This window comes from Cydia fagiglandana, chromosome 16 (assembly GCF_963556715.1).
Source record: "Cydia fagiglandana chromosome 16, ilCydFagi1.1, whole genome shotgun sequence".
Classification (NCBI taxonomy): domain Eukaryota; kingdom Metazoa; phylum Arthropoda; class Insecta; order Lepidoptera; family Tortricidae; genus Cydia; species Cydia fagiglandana.
The window spans coordinates 14,860,491-14,884,012 of NC_085947.1; the positions used below are offsets into that span (position 1 = coordinate 14,860,491).

Below are 23,522 nucleotides of genomic sequence, written 5' to 3' on the forward strand. Positions count from 1 at the left end.
TAAGGCCAACAAAGGATCAATTTCGTCATTTCAATTTAAATCTTACAACAAATGTTAGTAGGATACACGCACAAACTTATTAACTAACTACATATTTACAGATGATGGTGTAATAACAACAATTTTGACAAATTTGGCGTGTATGACCATAATTGTAGGATTGCTTTCAAATAGGATGCCATATACAGGATGGAAAGATAAGTCGGGCCCTGGAGGGAAACTACCTTAAATCCTGCTGGCTTATTTTACTTAAAGGAGACATTCCTTTATTTTTAAAAAGAAACAAAATTTGGTACAAATCAAAATTTTTATGGTAGTCTCATTGCGGCCTTTCTATTAGAACAATAATAATCCAACCAAAATTTCGGGTCGACAATTGAGTCCAGGCCTGCTACCAAAACCTGATGTCCTATTTAAGGTGAGGCGGCACTAAACATAGGTCCGCTTGTGCATGGAATACTGCTGCCACTGGCTAATATCAAGTCTGCTGCAGACTTTTTTTGGTCCGACTATCAGCTGGCAGCCCTGGACTCGATAGAGCGCCGGGCTCATATACTTTTTGGCGATGGCTGTCAAATCAAAGTTACAAAGCCTCGATCATATCATCGCCGACGAGCAGTGTTGCCAACTTGGCATTAATGATGCCAGATCTGGCATATTTTCACTTGCTTTGGCACCAAAATTTTCCATGTAGCATCTGGCATATTTTTTAGCATAATTTACTCTAAGCCAAGTTTGCAGCAACAATATGCGCCATCGCCTTATGTGGTTCATATTTTCATATGAATTTTGACTTTGGTGGACGGACGTCAACGGACTATATAAAGTTGGTCAAGCAGATCTTGTCAGTAGAAAAAGGGGGTAATTTTGAAAAATTTATGTGTTTTAAGTGTCTAATTTCAAGTGATATTTTAGCATTTTTTTAGCATAGGTGGTTAAAAAATCTTTGGCATAATTTTGGCATAATCTAGACATTAGTCTAGCATTTTTTCAAAATCCGAGTTGGCAACACTGCCGACGAGTTACATGTCTATCGGTGTTCTATCGGATATATTCTAGGGAGTGCGCAAAAGAATGTGTTATTCCCACTAGTTACCACCAAGTTCTTACCAGTGATAACTACTGGGCATTTTTTCCCACCTTTTACCACTGGTAAAAAAAAATCCCACTAGTTACCACCAAAATATTGTTAGAATTCAATACTAATAAAAACAGTATAAATAGTTTAGTATAAATGTAGCGTGCTGAAATAAATAATTGTGTCGGTTAGTGATTCAGTAAACTGCTTTAAAAGTGATCAAAAATATTAAAACAGTTTTACCGGTATAAGTGTAAAAACTAAAATAGAAGAGTCTCATTCTAGTTAACTAGAAATTCACTTATTATCCGAATAAAATTTATCTTATTAACTGTAAATTGAATTACATATTTATACAAACGAACAAACCAATCAGTCAAAAACGGACAGAACTGATTTCGTTTTATTATTTAGAGCTACTTCATTTCGTTCTATTATAAGTATTATAACACGACGCAGAGCTGGAATATGTAGGTATTCATAATTTGTAGTCAGGCTAAATAAAAGGGCATGGTTGTTATTAAAACCGCTTAGGGCGCGCTTCGGATGGGCTGACGGCTGACTGCTCGGACTAACCAGCGTAGGTTCGCATTCCGATTACGCTCGGGTAGTACATCGCTCGGTCATGTTACGCTGGTTGGCTCGATTGCTTAAACACCCACGCTAGCGGGATGGTAATAACACTCTACCAGTGGGGCATCAGTAGTCAGAGGGTACACTTCTTTTTTTTATTTAACTTTTATTCTTTTGGAAAATATGTTTATTGGGAGACCGTGTAAGTAATTAAAATCGCATAAAACAACCTTAAATTGAGTTTTGAGAATTGTACGTTTGTATAAATTTGTAATTCAATTAACAGCTAATAAGATAAATTTAATCCGGATAATAAGTTAATTTCTTCTTAACTAGAATGAGACTCTTCTACTTTAGTGTTTACGCTTATACCGGTAAAACTGGTTTAATATGTTTGATCACTTTTAAAGCAGTTTACTGAATCACTAACTGATGCATAATTATTTATTACAGCACGCTACATTTATACTTTACTATTTATACTGTTTTATTAGTATTGCATTCTAGCAATATTTTGGTGGTAACTACTGGGAAAAAAATTCCCACCTTTTACCAGTGGTAACTAGTGGGAATAAAAATTCCCAGTAGTTACCAGTGGTTTACCACAGGTGGGAAAAAAATCCCAGTAGTTACCACCCGTAAGAACTTGGTGTTAACTAGTGGGAATAACCCAAAAGAATTGCACGACCTGATCCCACCTTTCCCTTTTCATCATCGGACGTCATAGAGGTACAATAATACACCATGTTTTTTTTTACTTCCGTTAATTTCAAGGGTGCATTCCTGAGCTTAAATCAAATTACTTTCTCAAAGACACCAATATTCTAATTAACTCAATTTCGGAGATAATCAATAATTTATTTTTTCCTATAAAGCCTCTACAAGCGTGTACACTTGCCTTAGTGCCGGTTTACATATTGATAAGTGTTTAAAATGAGTTCATACATCTGCTATTAAACTTAAGTACAATCTCGGTCGATTGATGTTCAAAATAACATTGACATGTCACAGATTTAACTGTATGCCCGTGTTACTACAACGCTATGTGCTACATTTAATTACTTTTTAAAACTTAATATTTCTACAAAAAAAGGAAAAAAAGATTTTTTTTAATTATATACGCCATTTAGTTCTCTTAACCCTTTACCAGGCCAAGGGAAATATTCCACCCACATCTTATATCGGTTACCGTAGTCAGGTTTTAACTCCAAACCACCTACAAAATATTTTGTCAATCCCTGAAAATATTATTTTATGATCTTCATTCACAACACGCTTCTAAATTGCGTAATATATCTTTGGCAGCCATTTCAATTCACTTGAACGCTAATTTCAGCAAACTACGGAGAAATTCGAACACTTTCCATAATTTCTATGAAACAGAAGTACATAGATCGAACAATTTTTTGATATTTTGTAGATTTTGAGTGTTGAAAGCAAATGTAATCGTAAACATTGCTAAATATTCATGCATTATTGTGTATGACCAGAATTAGGATGTGGGTTGACATTATCCCATGGCCTTATTAGAGTTTAACTGTGTGGGAGCTATTTTTCCCATGGCCCGGTAAATTGTCTTGTCATGTCATAAAAACTCACGTAAGTAATAAAACAGTTTTTGTGTTCAACCTAGAGCGAATTCATGTACCTAGCTATAAAATCTCCTTTTAAAGGCTTTCCCTGAAGAATTTCTTCTTGTAGATAGTATCATAAAATTGAATAATTGTGTTGCTTTTAACCAAAAAGTAATGAGGTAAGTATTTATCCCATTGCCTGTCTAGGTGTGAGACTGTGTTACATATATACAGGCTGATCAATCCAAATGGGTCAAGATTGAAAAAACGTTTGAATGCCCTTATTATTAAATCGAAGCTATGGTTCCTAAGAACAGATTTCGCTATCTCACAAAGTTTCTGACATCTCCATACTGACCCATTTGGATTGATCGCCTTGTAATATAGATAGAGTGATTCAAGAGGAAGGTTTATATGTATATGTATAAGTATTTAGTATCAGCATTGCACCCGTGCGAAGCGGGGGCGGGTCGCTAGTAATAATATATAAGACGGCGACATACCCGACAAATGTCGACCGTACCGTCCCTCAGGATATATTATCGGTAGTTATTTTATTATACTTACAAAAAATAAATACGTACCGAGAATGCCCTTAAACGAATTAGGTACCTACTCGTATTTTTGATACAGCCTGTATACTTAAAAATAAATAACAAAAACCAAAGAGCCCCAAAATCTAATCGGGTCATGGGAAGAATAGTTCCCACACAGGCAAATTCTAGCCAGGCAATGGGATAGTCATCCCACATCCTAATTCTGGTCATATCACAAGGACGCAGGAGTATTTAGCAAAATATATGATTATATTACCTTACAATCATTAAAATCATGAAAATAACAAAAAATGGTTCTATATATCTGCTTGTGTTTTTCTTAAATTCAGTAAAGTGTTCGAATTTGTAAACAAACCACTAACATCACTGGTCAAGTGGATTTAAATGGCTGCTAAAGATATATTATTGGATTTTGAAGCGTGCCATGAATGAAGATCATAAAATAATGTTTTCAGTGATTGATATAATGGTTCGTAGGAGATTTGGAGTTAAACCTTGACTATTATAACCGATATAAGATGTGGGTGGAATATATCCCTTGGCCTGATCAAGAATATAATAAGACAAAATCTAGTATGACAGTTCATTACTTAGACAGGCGATGGGATAACCGTAACCCACATTTTTATTTCTGGTTTAGAGGAAGATCTCCGACTTTCATAAATACATTTTTTACAAGGCGTTCAATACGGTTGCAACAGCATATAAAGTACGTATTAAGACACGCTGGTTCTTCGGGGCCTGGTAAAGGGTTAAGGTGGCCACTGACGAGCCTTCCAACAGTCCAAATAGCGAGGCTGCAATCTAAAATCGGTCCGTGAGTGTCAAAAACGTACAATGTTTAATATTAGGATGCCTTCCATTTGGATGAATCCATTGTAACGGCATCCATTTGGAAGGCTCGTCAGTGGCCTGCTTTAAACGTATTTATCCATACCCCGAAGGTAACGGAATTCAATAAAAACACGGTGTATAGAGATGACACGGGGGAGGGGCTAAACGACCGAACCAGATGCACTTATGGCAATTTCAGTAGGAGTAGCAGAGAAAGCGGTATTATTGCTTGTCCTTGTCACAGTCTCACTTTTTGTTTGTTCCCCACCAAAATTTATTTATATGGTTTATGGTGGGCAACAAATAACCCGACCGAATTACGTAGATTGTTTTTGGTATGTTGTCAGGAATGTTAAAACGTGTTTTTAATATTGTCGCTTTGCGAATGTTTTATCCCTCACGGAGGCACGCGTATAGCTCATCTATGTACCTAATACTAGGTCTATGTCGGACGTCCAGGCGGGAGGAGCAAAGCGACTGCACCCGTTCGTTGTTAATATTCTATAGTTGGTCAAGCGGATCTTGTCATTAGAAAAAGGCGGCAAATTTGAAAAATGTAGCCACGAAGGGATATAGTCTCATAGAAAATTTGAATTTCGCGCCTTTTTCTACTGACAAGATTTGCTTGACCAACTATAGAATATTAACAACGAACGGGTGCAGTCGCTTTGCTCATCTATATTTGTCCGCACAAAACGATTTGCCTCATCTTTTTTGTAAGGACGATTAAGGAATGGAATGCGCTCCCGTCATCTGTGTTTCCTGGGAAATTTGACCTCGGTGTCTTTAAAGCAAGAGTGAATAGGCTATTATTACTTACTGAGCCGGTAAGCTCCATCATCTTAGGCTCTGTTTTCACTTTCCATCAGGTGTGACGAGAGCCAATCCCCGTTTAGTTTATTATAAAATATATATATACAAAGAGTACTATTGTATTATTTCAGTAGTTAGTGCCTATACCCAAAGTGCGACATAAAATAGTAGAAATTAAATAAACTGGAACTAAAAATATTCGATACTAAATTGATGCCATTTTTAAGCATTTTACGTCAAAAAAGGGACAGTAACGTAGAAAGTGGCGCCCTCATTTATATTCTACTGGTTTTTGTCACACTGTAATTTGAGGCAGGAAATAGGCAATATTACGCAAAACCCTGCGTAGAGGGCGTTAATAGCACATCCCAGGGCCTACCGCGAAACACGTAAATCGAAATATCGTTTTCTGCCTCTATCACTCATGCCCATTCGATCGACAGAGAGGCAGATAACGAAATTTCGATTATCGCGTTTTGCGGTAGCCTATCTGTAAACATAGGTACTGTAAGCAAATCACCTTGATGCATCAATGTCATAGTGAAAATTGTCAAGAAACTCGGGGGGATCAGGGCTTTGCACATAGCAAGACCGAGCCGGGCCCGCACCGTGCCACTCCCGAGCCCTGGTGATGACATAAAGGTGGCCACTGACGAACCTTCCAGTCCAAATAGCGTGGCTACATTCCAAAATCGGTCCGTGAATGTCAAAAACGTACAATATTAACTCACATTATAGACGGGTCTAACGCGAATTATATTCAATTACCTTTATTTACCGACGTTTCGACACAAACAATAATAATAAAAATGAATAATAATGTATAATGTGAGTTAATATGTATTCAAAACGCGAAAGTTTAAAATATTATAAAAACGTACAATGTTTAGTATTAGGATGATTAGGATGCCGTCCATTTGGATGAATCCATTGTAACGGCATCCATTTGGAAGGCTCGTCAGTGGCCTGCCGCTTTGCATACAAAAGGAAGCTCCGGTAGCTCCGGCGGCCCGGCCACAGCCCGGTCTAACGTGAGTCATCCTAAACTGGAAAAGACCGGAAAAAACGAAATTTTGTGAAATTTTGTGTTGTTTTTTGTGTGTACGATAAGCATTTGTTTTTTTCCGGGATTTTCATCCCTAATTCCACCCAGTAACAAAAACTGACTTTTTAAATATGGTTTAATTACAACTTGCGTGAATAGGCATTTTTGAGCGTTCATAGGTGAAAGTGTGGAGCGAGCATTATTTGACGTGTAGGTGTGGGTTCAACAAAAAGAGCGCTTGTCAATAAGGCGTTCGTGTTGTTAAAATTCAATTAATAATAGCCTTTATCGACCATCAACAGTGTAGTCCCCTTTTGATTGATGGAAATTGTCACGTATAGTTCCACTACTCGCCGCCGCACCATGAATAGCGCTTTAGTTCATCTATCGCTCACAAGATGTCATTAATTCCTGTAAACGTATATATTGAAAAAAAAAAGCTTTACTCTATGCTATAAAATACCCTTTCGCACGTCAAAAACTCCAAGATGGTGCCCAAGCCCATGGACAAAAAAGTCTAGCGATAGTATCCATGCCTGTCAAAATTTGACATTAGCAATCCACAGTTAGGTGACAACCGAACCAAACCGACTTAACCGACCTACCCCGAGTTCAAAGTCATTATAAACCGTATAGTAGTAATAAAACAAAGTTGATTTTTTCTTACTTATTTTTCGATCACAAGTTTGCGATAGAACGCGATTCCATTGAACAATGCGATACAATCATCTGTTGATGTGATGTTGATTTAAAATGTCAGCTTTGCACAAGTGGAATAAGGCCCCTGGCTTTTCGTAGCTTCTGACAGTTGTTGGACCGGTGGGAAGCAGTGAGAAGCGATGCAATGAGTGACTTCTTTCCTGGTGTGCATGTGTTTCTTAGAAAACATTCTCGCAAGCAGTGTTAACAGCTTTGTTGTGCAAGACCAAGACACGCTATAAATAGTTTACCGCCAGATATCTGCCAAAAACTGTGTCCCGGCGGTGTTACAGCCAACATTTGTTGTGCAAGACATGTCATCTACCTCTAACCTGTACCTATCTACAAATACAGTTATGGCGGGTGTTCGCGAAAAGCGATGTTATGACTCCTTAATTGTCATGGGATTTATATGTAAATAAATGTACTTTCCTAGCGTGAAAATAGTCAATCGCTGTATCTATATTGATTTCTTTCACCGCCGGAAACCGGATAACTGCCAACTATGAAAATGAGAATCGATTCATGTCGAAATAGCATTAATTAACTAGGTACTACGCTCGTGACACGTAATATTAGTTGCACATAGTGTCAGAAACATGTGAAGGTACATTACTAAAATATGACAAGGACATTAATTAATATCATCATTGTTTCTTTAAGTTCCACATTAATCAACAAAACCAATCATTTAAAGTTTATTTAAGTATTGTCTGCTAGTATTTTTATTTAGCCATGTAAGTGTGAACGTTCTGGCGCCTAACGAAACACAACAAGCACTAAGTAACCCATAGTGTTCATTTTTAAGCTAATAAGATTTGTAAATATTCTCTTAGACCGCGGGTTTTAAACCCAGGCAAGTATATAGCTACTGATTTCATAAATCTACAATATCAAAACTATATTCAACGGGTCATCGTCGCGCGCTCGACCAGGCGGCCGATTTTTGGAATTCAACCGCTCTATTTCGTGTATTTCGGTAATATCTCCACTACTATGCATTTAAATTCTACTAATAGAATTGAAAACGACTGGTCAACACCACTCGATTCAAAATTTCTATCGCTCTTATTTCGAAAATAAGCATTTCGCCGTTTTCCACCGATTTTCGAGTGACGAAATCGAGCGATCGAATTTCAATAATTTTTAAGAAAAAAAAACCGACTTCCATGGGGGCCGATGAAAGATTATTGTAGATAGTACACTATGTAGAAAGGGAGGTAAAACCACCTACTTTTCTACTAGCATTTCCCTTCTGTATAATGGCTCCTCTACAGGATGGGCCAACGCCGGCCACTCCAAGGGACGCAGCCATGCGGTAGAATGAGATAGCAATATCACTTGCTCCCTCTAACGCATAAATGCGTCCCTTGGAGTGGCCGGCGTTGGCCCATCGTGAAGAGGAGCCATGAGGGTCGTAGTTCTAGCCTAACCTAACCCACTCCTCAGATAGCAGTTCGGTTCTGTGCGGATCGCAGTTCGAACCTAATCAAACCCACTTTTCAAGTAGCATTTCGTTTCTGTAAGGCTCGCAGTTCTAACCTAACCTAATCCTTGTTCGGTTCTGTGAGGATCGCAGTTCAAACCTAACCTAACCCACTTAATGGCGCATGCCGTGCGGTGTACGGGGGTTTAAGCGGGAGGGGCTAGTAAGATTGGCATCATCGTACTTTATACCTACATTAATTTTATGGTAGGTAATAGGTAATCATAGTTGTTTATTTAGTTAAGGTATCATAGTGGTTTTCTGGGTCCGGGTCCGCGTCCGGGTCCGAGTCCGGGTCCGAGTCCGGGTCCGATTCCGGATCCGAGTCCGGGTCCGTGTCCGGGTCCGAGACCGGGTCCGAGTCCGGTTCCGAGTCCGGGTCCGAATCCGGATCGAGTCCAGGTCCGGGTCCCAGTCCAAGTCAAAATCGAAATTCGTAATCACCAAACGTGTACCATGCGTCATTGAAGAGTTCTGTTCTGGTCATCATCAGCAGTTCCACTTCATCAAATGCGACAGTTTTTAATGAAAATGCTTGATTTTCTGATGTAAATACAAAAATCTCTATACGCATGCCTTTAAGATTTGAGGAGTTCCCTTGATTCCTCATGGATCCCATCATCAGAACTCGAGCTTTACAAAAATGTGGCTTAAAAACTTAACTTGCTTAACAAACATAACGACGAGGACAAATCGCCAACCGTGAACTATGTGTCGTTGAAGAGTTCTGTTCTGATCATCATTAGCAGTTCCACTTCATCAAATGCAACAGTTTTTAACTAAAATGCTTGATTTTCTGATGTAAATACAAAAATCTCTATACGCATGCCTTTAAGATTTGAGGAGTTCCCTTAATTCCTCATGGATCCCATCATCAGAACTCGAGCTTGACAAAAATGTGGCTTAAAAACTTAACTTGCTTAACAAATATAACGAAGAGGACAAATCGCCAACCGTGAACTATGCGTCGTTAAAGAGTTCCGTTCTGATCATCATCAGCAGTTCCACTTCATCAAATGTCACTTTTTTGGGTGTATATGCTTGATTTGTTGATAAAAACCCAAAAATCACTATATGTATGCCTTTAAGATTTGAGGAGTTCCCTCGATTCCTCATGGATCCCATCATCAGAACTGGGTTTTGACAAAAACGGGACCAATCTGTATGCATATACATTCAATCAAAAAAAGAATTTTCAAAATCGGTCCAGTAATGACGGAGATATGGAGTAACAAACATAAAAAAAAAAAAAAAAAATAAAAAAAAACATACAACCGAATTGATAACCTCCTTCTTTGAGATTTGGAAGTCGGTTAAAAATCGGCCCCCAGTAAAGGCGGTGCAACCGGTGCTCCTTGAAGAAGAGTTGAAAATTGGATCGAAACATGTCAAGTGTTTCATGTGTCATCATGTGAGTGACCCGTTGAAAATAGTTTTAGTTATCTACATCACTGTATCTACATGCTAACGTGACGTAGGTATGTAATTACTACAACATTTGTTATTGTGATAAGATAACATGTTTGTACATATTTTAAAGAGTGTGACGCATAATATAGCTACTGAATATGACCTACTAGTTTTTTTAGTTTATTTTAGTCAGTATTTTTGTACAGCAATAGTTTTTTAAATATTGGGGAGTCAGGTTAACGCAAGTTTTGAGTAGTCTGATTTACTTGTTATAATAGTTAATGTTATCAAAAATGTATATTCTGTTAAATATGGTAGGTATTTTGTATGGAAATTCATTTATAATCTGTATATCTGTTAACCTAAACTTCTAAACAATAAAACGCTACTAACTGAATTGAAAACCGAGCAGTGTTGATCTTAAAATAAAGGAAGTAGTATATATTTTATGCTGTATTCTTAATTTTAATCCTAAATATTTTACTTAGGTACAGAATAATAATAATAAATAATACCTTACAGGGGTCTTACCATGATGTCCTTTAGCAATTCAGTTTAGGTCCTAAACAGAATCGCTATAAGGATATCATGGTAAGGCCCCAGAAAGGACATTTCCTTCAAAACCGAAGTTTGATAGCGATTCAGGGACGAATCATGCTATCCCTTTCTAGATATTGGACAGATGGAATACCACCATAAGGCCCGGACAAATAAAAAAAAAATCCTCTATTCAACTATACAGTTGGAATTAGAACCATGCTATTTTAAGGAAAATCCATATAAGGGTCAAACAGAAAACTGTTACGTTTCTCCTGTAGACATACACAAGAGTATTAAGGTAAATTTTCTTATTTAACCCTTATCCACGTGAAAAGGTCCTTCTTTTATTTAGTGCGCACAGGAGAGAAAAATGTACAGTTCGCGCGAACACACTAGTTTTCTTTCCTGTGGGCAATAGTTAACAGCTTGTGGGCATGTAAGTAATGATTTTATCATAGTTCTCTTAATAAAAGGAGGACCTTTTCACGTGGATAAGGGTTAAATAAGAAAATTAACCTTTATAGCCCTTAACTCTTGTGTATCTCTAAGGAAAGACGTTAACACAGTTTTCTGTTTGACCCATAATCTTTTGAGAATGAACTTCCGTTAGCATAACAAAGCGAGTGACATCAAAACTAGCATAAACAAAATCATGTGTACTCGTGACGAATAACGGTTTTCAAGGTGAGTTGAGTACTCGAAGATTACTCACCTATCGCTATCAGTACAGTGCATTGCTCCGATCGAAGCGCCTGTGTGGCGAAATACGCGAAAAAACTGAAAAGTTTTTCCTTCCTATAGTCTGTATCTTAAGGTATTTAAATAAAAGTAAACAAACAATTTGTAAATTTTCGGGTAGTTATAACATTTATTGGTTAACCAACCAAATACAAAACCGCCTGGATCAGTCACTGAACGACCTGACTTTAATATGCTTTAATAACCTACATTATTTGATCATGTAATGTTTTCATACTTTTCATCTACCCTCAACTGGCTTATTTATTTATTATTTATTTATTCATGAACAATGTGACAATTGTATTTGAATATAACTACATACTAAGTTGCTTAAATCTAGGTCCTTAAATCTAAGAATTTTAAAATCTAACATGCAGTACAATATCATACGTATTTATCTAAAATAGTTAATACGAACATTACGAAGACAAATTACTAAGGTAGGTTGTAAACTCCACTATAGAATAAAAGCACTCTTTCAGCAGCAGTGTTTTTAATTTATTTTTAAAGATAACAAGGCTATCGATGTTCCTCCACTCACTGGGAAAGGAGTCATTTGAGGGTAGATTTTGTTTACTTTTATTTAAATACCTAAAGATACAGAGTATATCTTTCGGAACAAATGTTGTCAAGAAAGATCCGCTGAGTGATATAGAGTTATACCAAGCTAAGTTGGCAGCGATTTTGACAGCCCAGATTGTGCAAGTGTTATTTAAACGTCTCAATTTCATAGTAAGTATAACGTTTAAAATAACACTTGCACAGCCTGGGCTATCAAAATCGCTGCCAAGATACTAGCTTGGTCTGCTAACTCTATAGGTAGATCATCTTAAAGAGCTGATCGTGTATATGAAAAGGCAGGAGAATTGAAAGGAAAAAAGTGAAGGTTTATTTACTAATTTGTAAAAGTTTGATACACAATGATTATGAATTATCAGTGTTTCTAGACTATAGAGGTTAACAAAAGTTTAATTAGTGCATAGTGGGTGTGTTCTAAATCGGAATCTTATCTGTGAACGATATTAAATACGATGATTACTGAAATGGAAATCGTGCGAATTGCAAAAGTCGTATCAAGTGAATTTCAGAAGCAATCGTATAATTCGAATGAGTGTTAGTTTAGTTTTATTTCAATTGATCTTTGTATCGTGTGAGATGGCCCAGGATAAGTTGATATGGAAGATGGTGCTGGATTTCTTTATATTATGCTGTTGTAAGTATATTTTATATGATATTTCAATATTTAGGTCTATGTGCGCGTTTCAGCATCAACCCCGCGTAACGCCATTTTTAGGGTTTCGTACCCAAAGGCTAAAAACGGGACCCCATTACTAAAGGTGGCCACTGACGAGCCTTCCAACTGTCCAAATAGCGTGGCTGCAATCCAAAATCGGTCCGTGAATGTCAAAAACGTACAATGTTTAATATTAGGATGCCGTCCATTTGGATGAATCCATTGTAACGGCATCCATTTGGAAGGCTCGTCAGTGGCCTGCTTAAGGCTCCACTGTCCGTTTGTCTGTTTGTCACCAGGCTGTATCTGAACCGTGATAGCTAGTTGAAACTTTCACAGATGATGTATTTCTGTTGGGCGCCGTGATCAGTGAGGCTCCGGGCAAACGTGATTTTTTTGCCATTTTTTGCGTAATGGTACGGAACCCTTCGTGCGCGAGTCCGGCTCGCACTTTATTGTTTTTTTGCAAAGCTATGTGAACTTGTATAATGTAGCATAACTATAGGCTCTACCTACAGGAAAACAGACTTTACACTGAAAAAAAACTTTCACGCCTGTGTACTCGTACAGTCAACATCAGATATATTGGAGCGGCCAAGGTGCTCCTAAATATCTGAACAAGCACTTTAACGCCTTGACAATAGAGGCGTATTTACATATTTGGCCGCTCCGATATACTGTTTGCGACTGTACAATATAAACAAACGAAAACTACAGAAAGTTTGGCCGACGAAATTATGGTGGATATGCTTCCGTGTCCTAACTACTTATTGCGGTAGGTATATGTAGGTATACAGTAGGTACCTACCCGCGCAATAAATATTGCACATCGGTCTTTAGAATGAGATAATTGGAGACAACGAGAGTGACAGAGAGAGAGAACGTTCTATTACGAAGCCAAAATTCCGATGTGCAATATTTGTCGCCGGGTGATATGAATATTGAGCACCCAACACAAAATTAATAATTATTTTTGGGTGATCGATCGCATGGGAACACCATGGGAAACAATTTCGTAGATAACGCTGTCAATAATCACGATATCAAATGTTATATATTCCCACTCCCAGCGATATTGAGTTTATCTCCGTTTTATTAAGCTTAGATAGCGATATGCGGAAGTTGTACCAGTTTTAGAAAAATATACAAATGATTGATAACCTGAGTTTACGTAATTCTTTTATGACAAGATAGCGACCTGTTCTTATTATAGTATGGCAGAGGTATGTCTGCCTCTACACATTGTCACAAACATACCTACAACCTACAAATAATTAAAAAGGACCATGCTTGCTTATTTTTAAGCCCATAATTTTTCAACATGTTTCGTTCTAAAGATGAGCTTTATCTAGAGTTCACATTGGCTAACTGACGCAGAAAAAAACGCCACGATGACTGACGAGTCACCCGTTTTTTATATGATAATATTTTTCGAGATCGAAATGAGAAACTCTAAATGGGCTTAGAGTTTCACGGGTTGTTGCATTTTCGTGACACCACTTTGAACATTCGTGAATCCCACAGCCAATGGTAGGTCTGTTGTGAAACCATTTTAGTACTCATTTAGTAAGTAAAATTTATTCTTAATCAGAATTTTACCAAAGAATGCTTGAGCTAGCCCCTGATTCATAAAATTTAACAAATCTAAGTTAATTTATGCCGTTCTAAAGGTTATTGGCATGATAGATGTGACATAATGTGTAATGTAATTTTAGTTTTGGACACTTGGAGACCTTATACATCTCTAAGTACATATTTATTTATTTGATTTTTATTTTTGATTGTACATACCAATATTTTTAATGTTTCTGACACTTAGAGACCTTTACATCTCTAAGTCAACTTAGGCTAGTAATTTAGTTAGGTTAGTAGTAACATATGAGCACAAAATGCAGTGTCTTACAGCTACATGTTATTACTATTTAATATTAATATAGGCCGGTAGCTTAAACATGTCATGCTCGCTTAAAAGTCTTTGCTTACGGTGGCGTCGTTGATCGGGTCGCCACTTTCCCGAATGAAGGTTGAGGGAGACGATGGCTGAGATACGCGTCATACTCGTGAACGGGTGCTGTTTGTGGAGACTGGTCTGTTTAAGCTAACACGAGCTATTATACATACTTAGTAACTTAATTTTTATTAATTAATTACAGTGAGACGCCTCATTCTGTTCTCGTATGTTTCTTTTCTCTTAATGAATGTATTAATTATACAGGATATTGACTCTTGGAGACCCTATACATCTCTAAGGATAACTTGATAAACTATATAATCTTATAGTTCTGACACCTAGAGACATTTACACCTCTAAATATTATAGATTTTTTGTGTGTGTTTTTTTATCTGTATTTTGTATGTAATTCGACATTGAGAGACCATATACATCTCTTAGTAATTGTAATACGTTAGATTGAATTGTTAGTTTTATTTTATAAAATTGTTGATGTTATTATTTTTGCTTTTATGTAAATTCAATGTTGACGTGTAAAAGTGCCCTTGTGGCCTATTTGCTGAATAAATGTTGATATTTGATATTTGATATTTGATATTTGATACGTTTATGAGTAACGCCATGAAATATTTTTATATTTTCAGTGGCCTCTCCCCTCCTATACCTCCAGTTCTGGAGCAAGCCAAAGCTAGGAGGTTTTTTCGCGGATGACCGCAGCCTCCACCTGCCGTACGAACAGCAGACTGTACCTGAGGCTGTGCTGGCGCCGGCTGGCTTTGCTCTCGTCATTGTCACGGTATAGTACAAAACGTAGTACAAAAAAATCTAACACATTGAAAACTTTTATATTTGCGCAAGGCTCATTTAGAAAGCGCGCGAATCTAATCAAGCCGATTTGGGCGGTAGGTGTCAGTTTCGACAGAAACCAGTTGAGATTTTGGACAAAATCTCTATAATTTAGATTCTGGTTACTTCAGATTACCTATAGTTCGGTTTCTGAATGAGACGGTTTCGGAAAAAAACGTATGAAGTTTAAGTCACTTTTTTAACCGACTTCCAAATCTCAAAGAAGGAGGTTATCAATTCGGTTGTATGTTTTTTTTTATTTTATTTATTTTTTTTTATTTTTTTTATGTTTGTTACTCCATATCTCCGTCATTACTAGATCGATTTTGAAAATTCTTTTTTTGATTGAATGTATATGCATACAGATTGGTCCCGTTTTTGTCAAAACCCAGTTCTGATGATGGGATCCATGAGGAATCGAGGGAACTCCTCAAATCTTAAAGGTATACATATAGTGATTTTTGGGTTTTTATCAACAAATCAAGCATATACACCCAAAAAAGTGACATTTGATGAAGTGGAACTGCTGATGATGATCAGAACGGAACTCTTTAACGACGCATAGTTCACGGTTGGCGATTTGTCCCCTTCGTTATGTTTGTTAAGCAAGTTAAGTTTTTAAGCCACATTTTTGTGAAGCTCGAGTTCTGATGATGGGATCCATGAGGAATCAAGGGAACTCCTCAAATCTTAAAGGCATGCGTATAGAGATTTTTGTATTTACATCAGAAAATCAAGCATTTTCATTAAAAACTGTTGCAGTTGATGAAGTGGAACTGCTGATGATGATCAGAACAGAACTCTTAAACGACGCATAGTTCACGTTTGGCGATTTTTCCTTTTCGTTATGTTCGTTAAGCAAGTTAAGTTTTTAAGCCACATTTTTGTCAAGCTCGAGTTCTGATGATGGGATCCATAAGGAATCGAGGGAACTCCTCAAATATTAAAGGCATACGTATAGATTTTTTTGTATTTTCATCATAAAATCAAGCATTTACATTAAAAACTGTCGCATTTGATGAAGTGGAACTGCTGATGATGACCAGAACAGAACTCTTCAATGACGCATGGTACACGTTTGGTGATTACGAATTTCGATTTTGAATTGGACTGGGACCCGGACTCGGACTCATACCCGGATCCGGTTCGGACCCGGATCCGTTTCGGACCCGGACCTGGACTCGGATCCGGATTCGGACTCGGACCCGGTCTCGGACCCGGACACGGACCCGGACTCGGACCCGGACTCGGACCCGGACTCGGACCCGGACTCGGACCCGGACCTTGACCCAGAAAACCACTATGATACCTTAACTAAATAAACAACTATGATTACCTACCATAAAATTAATGTAGGTATAAAGTACGATGATGCCAATCTTACTAGCCCCTCCCGCTTAAACCCCCGTACACCGCATGGCATGCGCCATTAAGTAGGTTAGGTTAGGTTTGAACTGCGATCCTCACAGAACCGAACAAGGATTTGGTTAGGTTAGAACTGCGAGCCTTACAGAAACGAAATGCTACTTGAAAAGTGGGTTTGATTAGGTTCGAACTGCGATCCGCACAGAACCGAACTGCTATCTGAGGAGTGGGTTAGGTTAGGCTAGAACTACGACCCTCATGGCTCCTCTTCACGATGGGCCAACGCCGGCCACTCCAAGGGACGCATTTATGCGTTAGAGGGAGCAAGTGATATTGCTATCTCATTCTACCGCATGGCTGCGTCCCTTGGAGTGGCCGGCGTTGGCCCATCCTGTAGAGGAGCCATTATACAGAAGCGAAATGCTAGTAGAAAAGTGGGTGGTTTTACCTCCTTTTCTACATAGTGTACCATCTACAATAATCTTTCATCGGCCCCCATGGAAGTCGGTTTTTTTTTCTTAAAAATTATATTAACCGACTTCCAAATCTCAAAGAAGGAGGTTATCAATTCGGTTGTATGTTTTTTTTTATTTTTTTTATTTTTTTTTTATTTTTTTTTTATGTTTGTTACTCCATATCTCCGTCATTACTAGATCGATTTTGAAAATTCTTTTTTTGATTGAATGTATATGCATACAGATTAGTCCCGTTTTTGTCAAAACCCAGTTCTGATGATGGGATCCATGAGGAATCAAGGGAACTCCTCAAATCTTAAAGGCATACATATAGTGATTTTTGGGTTTTTATCAACAAATCAAGCATATACACCCAAAAAAGTGACATTTGATGAAGTGGAACTGCTGATGATGATCAGAACGGAACTCTTTAACGACGCATAGTTCACGGTTGGCGATTTGTCCTCTTCGTTATGTTTGTTAAGCAAGTTAAGTTTTTAAGCCACATTTTTGTCAAGCTCGAGTTCTGATGATGGGATCCATGAGGAATCAAGGGAACTCCTCAAATCTTAAAGGCATGCGCATAGAGATTTTTGTATTTACATCAGAAAATCAAGCATTTTCATTAAAAACTGTTGCATTTGATGAAGTGGAACTGCTGATGATGATCAGAACAGAACTCTTCAACGACGCATAGTTCACGTTTGGCGATTTTTCCTTTTCGTTATGTTCGTTAAGCAAGTTAAGTTTTTAAGCCACATTTTTGTCAAGCTCGAGTTCTGATGATGGGATCCATAAGGAATCGAGGGAACTCCTCAAATATTAAAGACATACGTATAGATTTTTTTGTATTTTCATCATAAAATCAAGCATTTACATTAAAAACTGTCGCATTTGATGAAGTGGAACTGCTGATGATGACCAGAACAGAATTCTTCAATGACGCGTGGTACACGTTTGGTGATTACGAATTTCGATTTTGACTTGGACTGGGACCCGGACTCGGACTCATACCCGGATCCGGTTCGGACCCGGATCCGGTTTGGACCCGGACCTGGACTCGGACCCGGATTCGGACTCGGACTTGGAACCGGACTCGGACCCGGACTCGGACCCGGTCTCGGACCCGGACACGGACCCGGACTCGGACCCGGACTCGGTCCCGGACTCGGACCCGGACCCGGACTCGGACCCGGACTCGGACCCGGACTCGGACCCGGACCTTGATCCAGAAAACCACTATGATACCTTAACTAAATACTTAAACAACTATGATTACCTACTATAAAATTAATGTAGGTATAAAGTACGATAATGCCAATCTTACTAGCCCCTCCCGCTTAAACCCCCGTTCACCGCACGGCATGCGCCATTAAGTGGGTTAGGTTAGGTTTGAACTGCGATCCTCACAGAACCGAACAAGGATTAGGTTAGGTTAGAACTGCGAGCCTTACAGAAACGAAATGCTAGGTACTTGAAAAGTGGGTTTGATTAGGTTCGAACTGCGATCCGCACAGAACCGAACTGCTATCTGAGGAGTGGGTTAGGTTAGGCTAGAACTACGACCCTCATGGCTCCTCTTCACGATGGGCCAACGCCGGCCACTCCAAGGGACGCATTTATGCGTTAGAGGGAGCAAGTGATATTGCTATCTCATTCTACCGCATGGCTGCGTCCCTTGGAGTGGCCGGCGTTGGCCCATCCTGTAGAGGAGCCATTATACAGAAGCGAAATGCTAGTAGAAAATGGGTGGTTTTACCTCCTTTTCTACATAGTGTACCATCTACAGTAATCTTTCATCGGCCCCCATGGAAGTCGGTTTTTTTTTCTTAAAAATTATTTTCAATTCAATTTCTGAGTAGGTCAGATTCTTAGCAGGTTACGGTCATTATAGTATCAAATCAGATGACCATTAAGTTTGATACGAAAAAATGAGATTTCTGATGTATACGTACCTAACGTAAACATAGCCAAGTCAGATAAACGTCAGTCCATACATGTGGTTGACCATTGGCCGCCTATTTTCGACAGAGGGGAACGCCTGTTAATGACCACTCAGTTTGGTTATGTTCTCTAAGCTCGGGAGACGCGGTTGGCAATGTCAAACTTAATGGTCATCTGATTTGATACTATAATGACCGTAACCTGCTAAGAATCTGACCTACTCAGAAATTGAATTGAAAAAAAAGTGATTTAAACTTCATACGTTTTTTTCCTCCTTCCTTCCTTTAAGTCACTTTTTTTTCAATTCAATTTACCCAAACCACTAATACCGCCCAAATCACTAATATTTACTCTGCCACAATTTATTACATTGCACTTAGCTTCTACCTATATTTTTTATTAATATTTATTTCCTAAGATGATATTTTTCTTGTTACCCAACATAACACTTCCAGAAACTCTTCAAACTTTCACAAGACTTTAAATTTTTAGTCTTGTAATGTTTTCATAAATATTTTGCAACTTCTTTACCTGACTGAATACTTCAGTTAGTCAAATATATTAGTGAAAGTTATATTAAGAATCTACTTACATTCCTAATTAATATCACTTGTCCTATGTCAAATTATTTATTAGATCTTTCTTTTCCAATCTTTGATTTTCCCGTTGTAATTAACAACAGTGCTCAAACCCCCAGTCTGTCTTGCATAATTATCAATTTCCGTCCTTTGTTTAACGCGTTTTCTTTTGTTCTCTATTAAGTTTTGAATTCATGACAAGTAACAAAACGATGATGATTCGAATTGCATATATATTATTGAAATAGTAAACGTATGGTTTGATTTATGGTGCGGCAAAATGTTTGCTACACATTGCGTAGCTAATTAGCACAATTCGGAAGGCTTGCATGAAGCGAGCAATCTATAAAAATCTCCGATCAGCAAATTGTCAATTTTTTACTAATGATCTTACTAAAGAGTATGCCGAAGACCTGATTAAACGCTAAGATGAGAGAGAGAGAAACGCCAATCGGAAAGCATAAATATGTGGATGACAGATGCGAATGAAGTCATGTACCTAATCAGTTTCAATTAGTGTTTTTGATACTTAAGCCTTTACATTTCTTCCAGATATTTAATTACACAAACGGGTCTACCGCGATATAATTAATATTGTTTTTACCTTAAATTCCGACGTTTCAGCTAAGGTGCACCAGCTATAGTCACGGAAAGAAAGACTTCCCAGCAAATGTGCAGCAAACACCACGAAATTAGTTGATAAATATAAATCGCGGTATACCCGTTTGTGTAATTATGTATACAAAACGCGAGTTTATAGTGTTACATTTTTTCCAGATAATAATCGTTGAATATGTCCGCGAGAAGAAGGGACTGAGCGTCGGCGAGAAGTTCCTGTGCGACCACCTGATCCCGGGCTGGGTGTGGACCAGCTATGTCACCATCGGCGTCTTCACGTACGGCGCTGTGGTGCAGCAAGTTACTTCGGAGACTTTGAAACAAATCGTTGGGAGGCTGAGGCCGCATTTCTTTGATGTAAGTCTTCTTTTCCCTGTCCTTATCCCATGTTAAGTGGGGTCGGCACAACATGTTTTTCTCTTCCATTCTCCTCTGTCTTTCGTCACCTCAGCACTCACTCCTATCTTTCTCATATCCTCTCTCACACAATCCATCCATCGTTTTTTGGATGTACCATCCGCTCTCCGTCCATCAACATTCATGCATGCGCGAAGCCGAAGCCAACACGTACAGCCCTTTTGACAGTGAAATGTAAGGGGTACACCGAGCGGATGCTGCCCTTGCCCGTGTTATAGGACGCACGCAGAGGCAGCATCCGATTTGATTATTATTATTTAGGTAATATGTGATATACATTGTTTACAATAACTGTAAAAAAGTTGCAAATTACCGGAATTTAACCCAAATTAGAGGTGCAATATATACGCGTCACATATCGTGTCATTCGCACCTTCGTCTCATTTACTGTTACGGGTGTTAACGTTCGCGTTTCTTTGTCAATTTTGTACGGTAACGGTTATTTTGATGTTATGGAAAGACACCCATTGTTCATTAATGTATACTGTATAGGCAATCATAATTACTACAATATTGTCACACAAAATTACTTTTTGTACGGCGTACCTATGTTGATCAGGTATAGGTTTAAGTATATCATATAATTATCGATTAGGTTATTAAACATAATTTTTATCTCCAAAAATTTATCAGCATAGTGACTTTACTCTCATGGCACAGTTTTTTAATGCTCTTAGCAATCCATAAAAATCATCGACTTATTCAGTACCTAGTAGCCACTAAAACATCATTGAGTTGAAGCAAGGTAATCCCAACTTTTCATTCTCCATTTCAGGTCTGCCGCCCGGCCTACAACGCGTCAGACCCCGCCAATGCCAACGGCTTCATACAGGTCTACACCTGCGTAGACCCGAACGACTCACGCACTAAAGAGATCAGTCAGCTCAGTCTGTCGTTCCCTAGTGCGCATGCAAGCTTCGCTATGTACATCGCCGTATTCTACATTGTAAGATAAATACATACTTTATTTGAGTACATAAAAAGATATATACAGTGGTACTATAGATAGTATAGATATACCGACCGCTTAAATGAGTCCTCGCCTGCGCGGTACGGGGGCGACGGGGTCGTACGCCTGCCGCCCGCACCTTCCCCGCCACCCTTACCGTACTGCGCAGGCTAGGACTCATTGAAGCGGTCGGTCTATACTAAACTAAATTAATTACTAGCTTAAATCTGAAATAGGCCCATGAGGCATTGTACCAAGGATGCTGGCGGCATTTCCTCGTTGTATCGCAATGCTATAAATCATTTAAGCCAAGCATCCCAAACGCAAGCTCCATCTAGTCTTGCTTTAAATATCTACGAGTAAATTTGTATTTACTAGAGTACAATGGAAGCCTCCAAAACTATAAAAATCTAAAATTTTATTAAATTAAAGGATGACTCACGCTAGACCGGGCCCCGGCCTAGGCTGAGGCGTCCAACCCGTCATTTTCTATGCACACCAGTGTGGAGTGCACAGGCCTTAAGGATAACTAAAATGTTGGAGCCGCACACGCACCGTCACACAAGCGGTGTGACGTCTCTCATAAAGATCTGTATACTACAACGCTGCACGTGCACGTCACGCACACGCAGCCCAAGTGCACAGGCCTTTAATGTGACTCTCCTTGACATTTAAATATGTATTCTCCATTTGGTTTCCAGATATACCTCCAGCTGAAATGTAAATGGCGAGGTTCGAAGCTGCTTCGCCACGCCGTCCAGTTCCTTATTCTACTGGGTGCGTTATACGTTGGCCTGTCAAGGGTGGTGGAACACTTTCATCACAGGGATGACGTGGCCATCGGCTTCGTTATAGGCGCCGTCGCTGCAGTTCTTGTGGTAGGTCCCTCTTATCATATTACATTAACATAACCATCATCTGGCTAATTAATGTAAAAAACTTCGACGCAATTTGCACCGCTTTATAGTAGTAATCAGAATGTCATTGCCAACGCTGGCTATTAAGAGCAATGGGACCCGTCCTTCTCCTATAGCTATCGTTCTGAAGGTGAGAGCCTTTATACATATGTTAGAATATTATCAGCAGTTCCTCGTTCTGGTTACGCTATATGTTGGCCTGTCGAGGGTGGCGGAACACTTCATCACAGGATGACGTCGCTACAGGCTTCGTTATAGGCGCCGTCGCTGCCGTTCTAGTGATGGTGGGTCACACTTTAACTGTTTTAAATATATTTTGAAGGCGAAATATTCATTGGTACGACCTTAAAAGGGTCCAGAATGTCTTAAATTACTGACAATGTAACAACATCACATTTAAAAAAACACATTCGCCTAGCTAAAGTATTATTTAGATTAAATTTGAATGTGAAATAATGTTATTTTCAGGTGAAATTCGTGCTGAAACCCAAGAAGTACATGTCCGGGACATGGCAGGACAGGGACACGCCACAACAGAACATCCTGCCACGGCCGGCGTTGGCGCGGTGACTTCACTTGGCGGCTTTAGAATCGCTAACTAAACTAAACTTGTTTGCCTTTGCTTGGCCATTGTCAAATAAGTAGTGGACTTCGCGACGATATTTTTTTTTTTAATTTATTTGTCAAAGGCACATATACATAATCAATTTTAAAGTTAATCGCCAAACTACGTAGAATGCAGTTTGTTGGCGAGACAGCGCTCATTTTATACACTTTTATGCACCTACTTAAGTTGCTATCATTCTAAAGCTTACCCTAAATTTAACATTAAAGTTATTATCAGAAACTAAATAGATTATGCGTATGTTTGAGAAAAAAAAAACAATCATTAGAAGCG

The 23,522-nt window shown here is 38.6% G+C and overlaps 1 protein-coding gene and 1 long non-coding RNA gene across 2 annotated transcripts in view; one reads left to right on the forward strand and one right to left on the reverse strand.

Moving 5' to 3' along the window:
* LOC134672125 (uncharacterized) overlaps positions 1 to 23,302 on the reverse strand; it is a 715,951-nt gene extending 692,649 nt beyond the window's left edge. The window contains exon 1 of the long non-coding RNA XR_010099300.1: positions 23,283 to 23,302. This is a non-coding gene — a long non-coding RNA (uncharacterized LOC134672125). The remainder of the gene's footprint in view (positions 1 to 23,282) is intronic.
* On the forward strand, positions 12,389 to 23,251 carry LOC134672334 (putative phosphatidate phosphatase). Its single transcript, XM_063530230.1, has 6 exons — positions 12,389 to 12,563; positions 15,180 to 15,331; positions 20,501 to 20,698; positions 21,534 to 21,704; positions 22,409 to 22,585; positions 23,093 to 23,251. Exons 1-6 carry the CDS (start codon positions 12,458 to 12,460, stop codon positions 23,192 to 23,194), a joined length of 906 nt encoding a protein of 301 aa, XP_063386300.1. The 5' UTR covers positions 12,389 to 12,457; the 3' UTR covers positions 23,195 to 23,251.
* Positions 23,303 to 23,522: the final 220 nt, after the last annotated feature.

Coding starts and splice junctions, on each gene's coding strand:
- LOC134672334 (XM_063530230.1), top strand. CDS start 12,458: ATGAGTGTTAGTTTAGTTTTATTTCAATTGATCTTTGTATCGTGTGAG. Junction 15,332..20,500: donor TTGCTCTCGTCATTGTCACG/GTATAGTACAAA, acceptor CATTTTTTCCAG/ATAATAATCGTTGAATATGT. Junction 22,586..23,092: donor CCGTCGCTGCAGTTCTTGTG/GTAGGTCCCTCT, acceptor TGTTATTTTCAG/GTGAAATTCGTGCTGAAACC.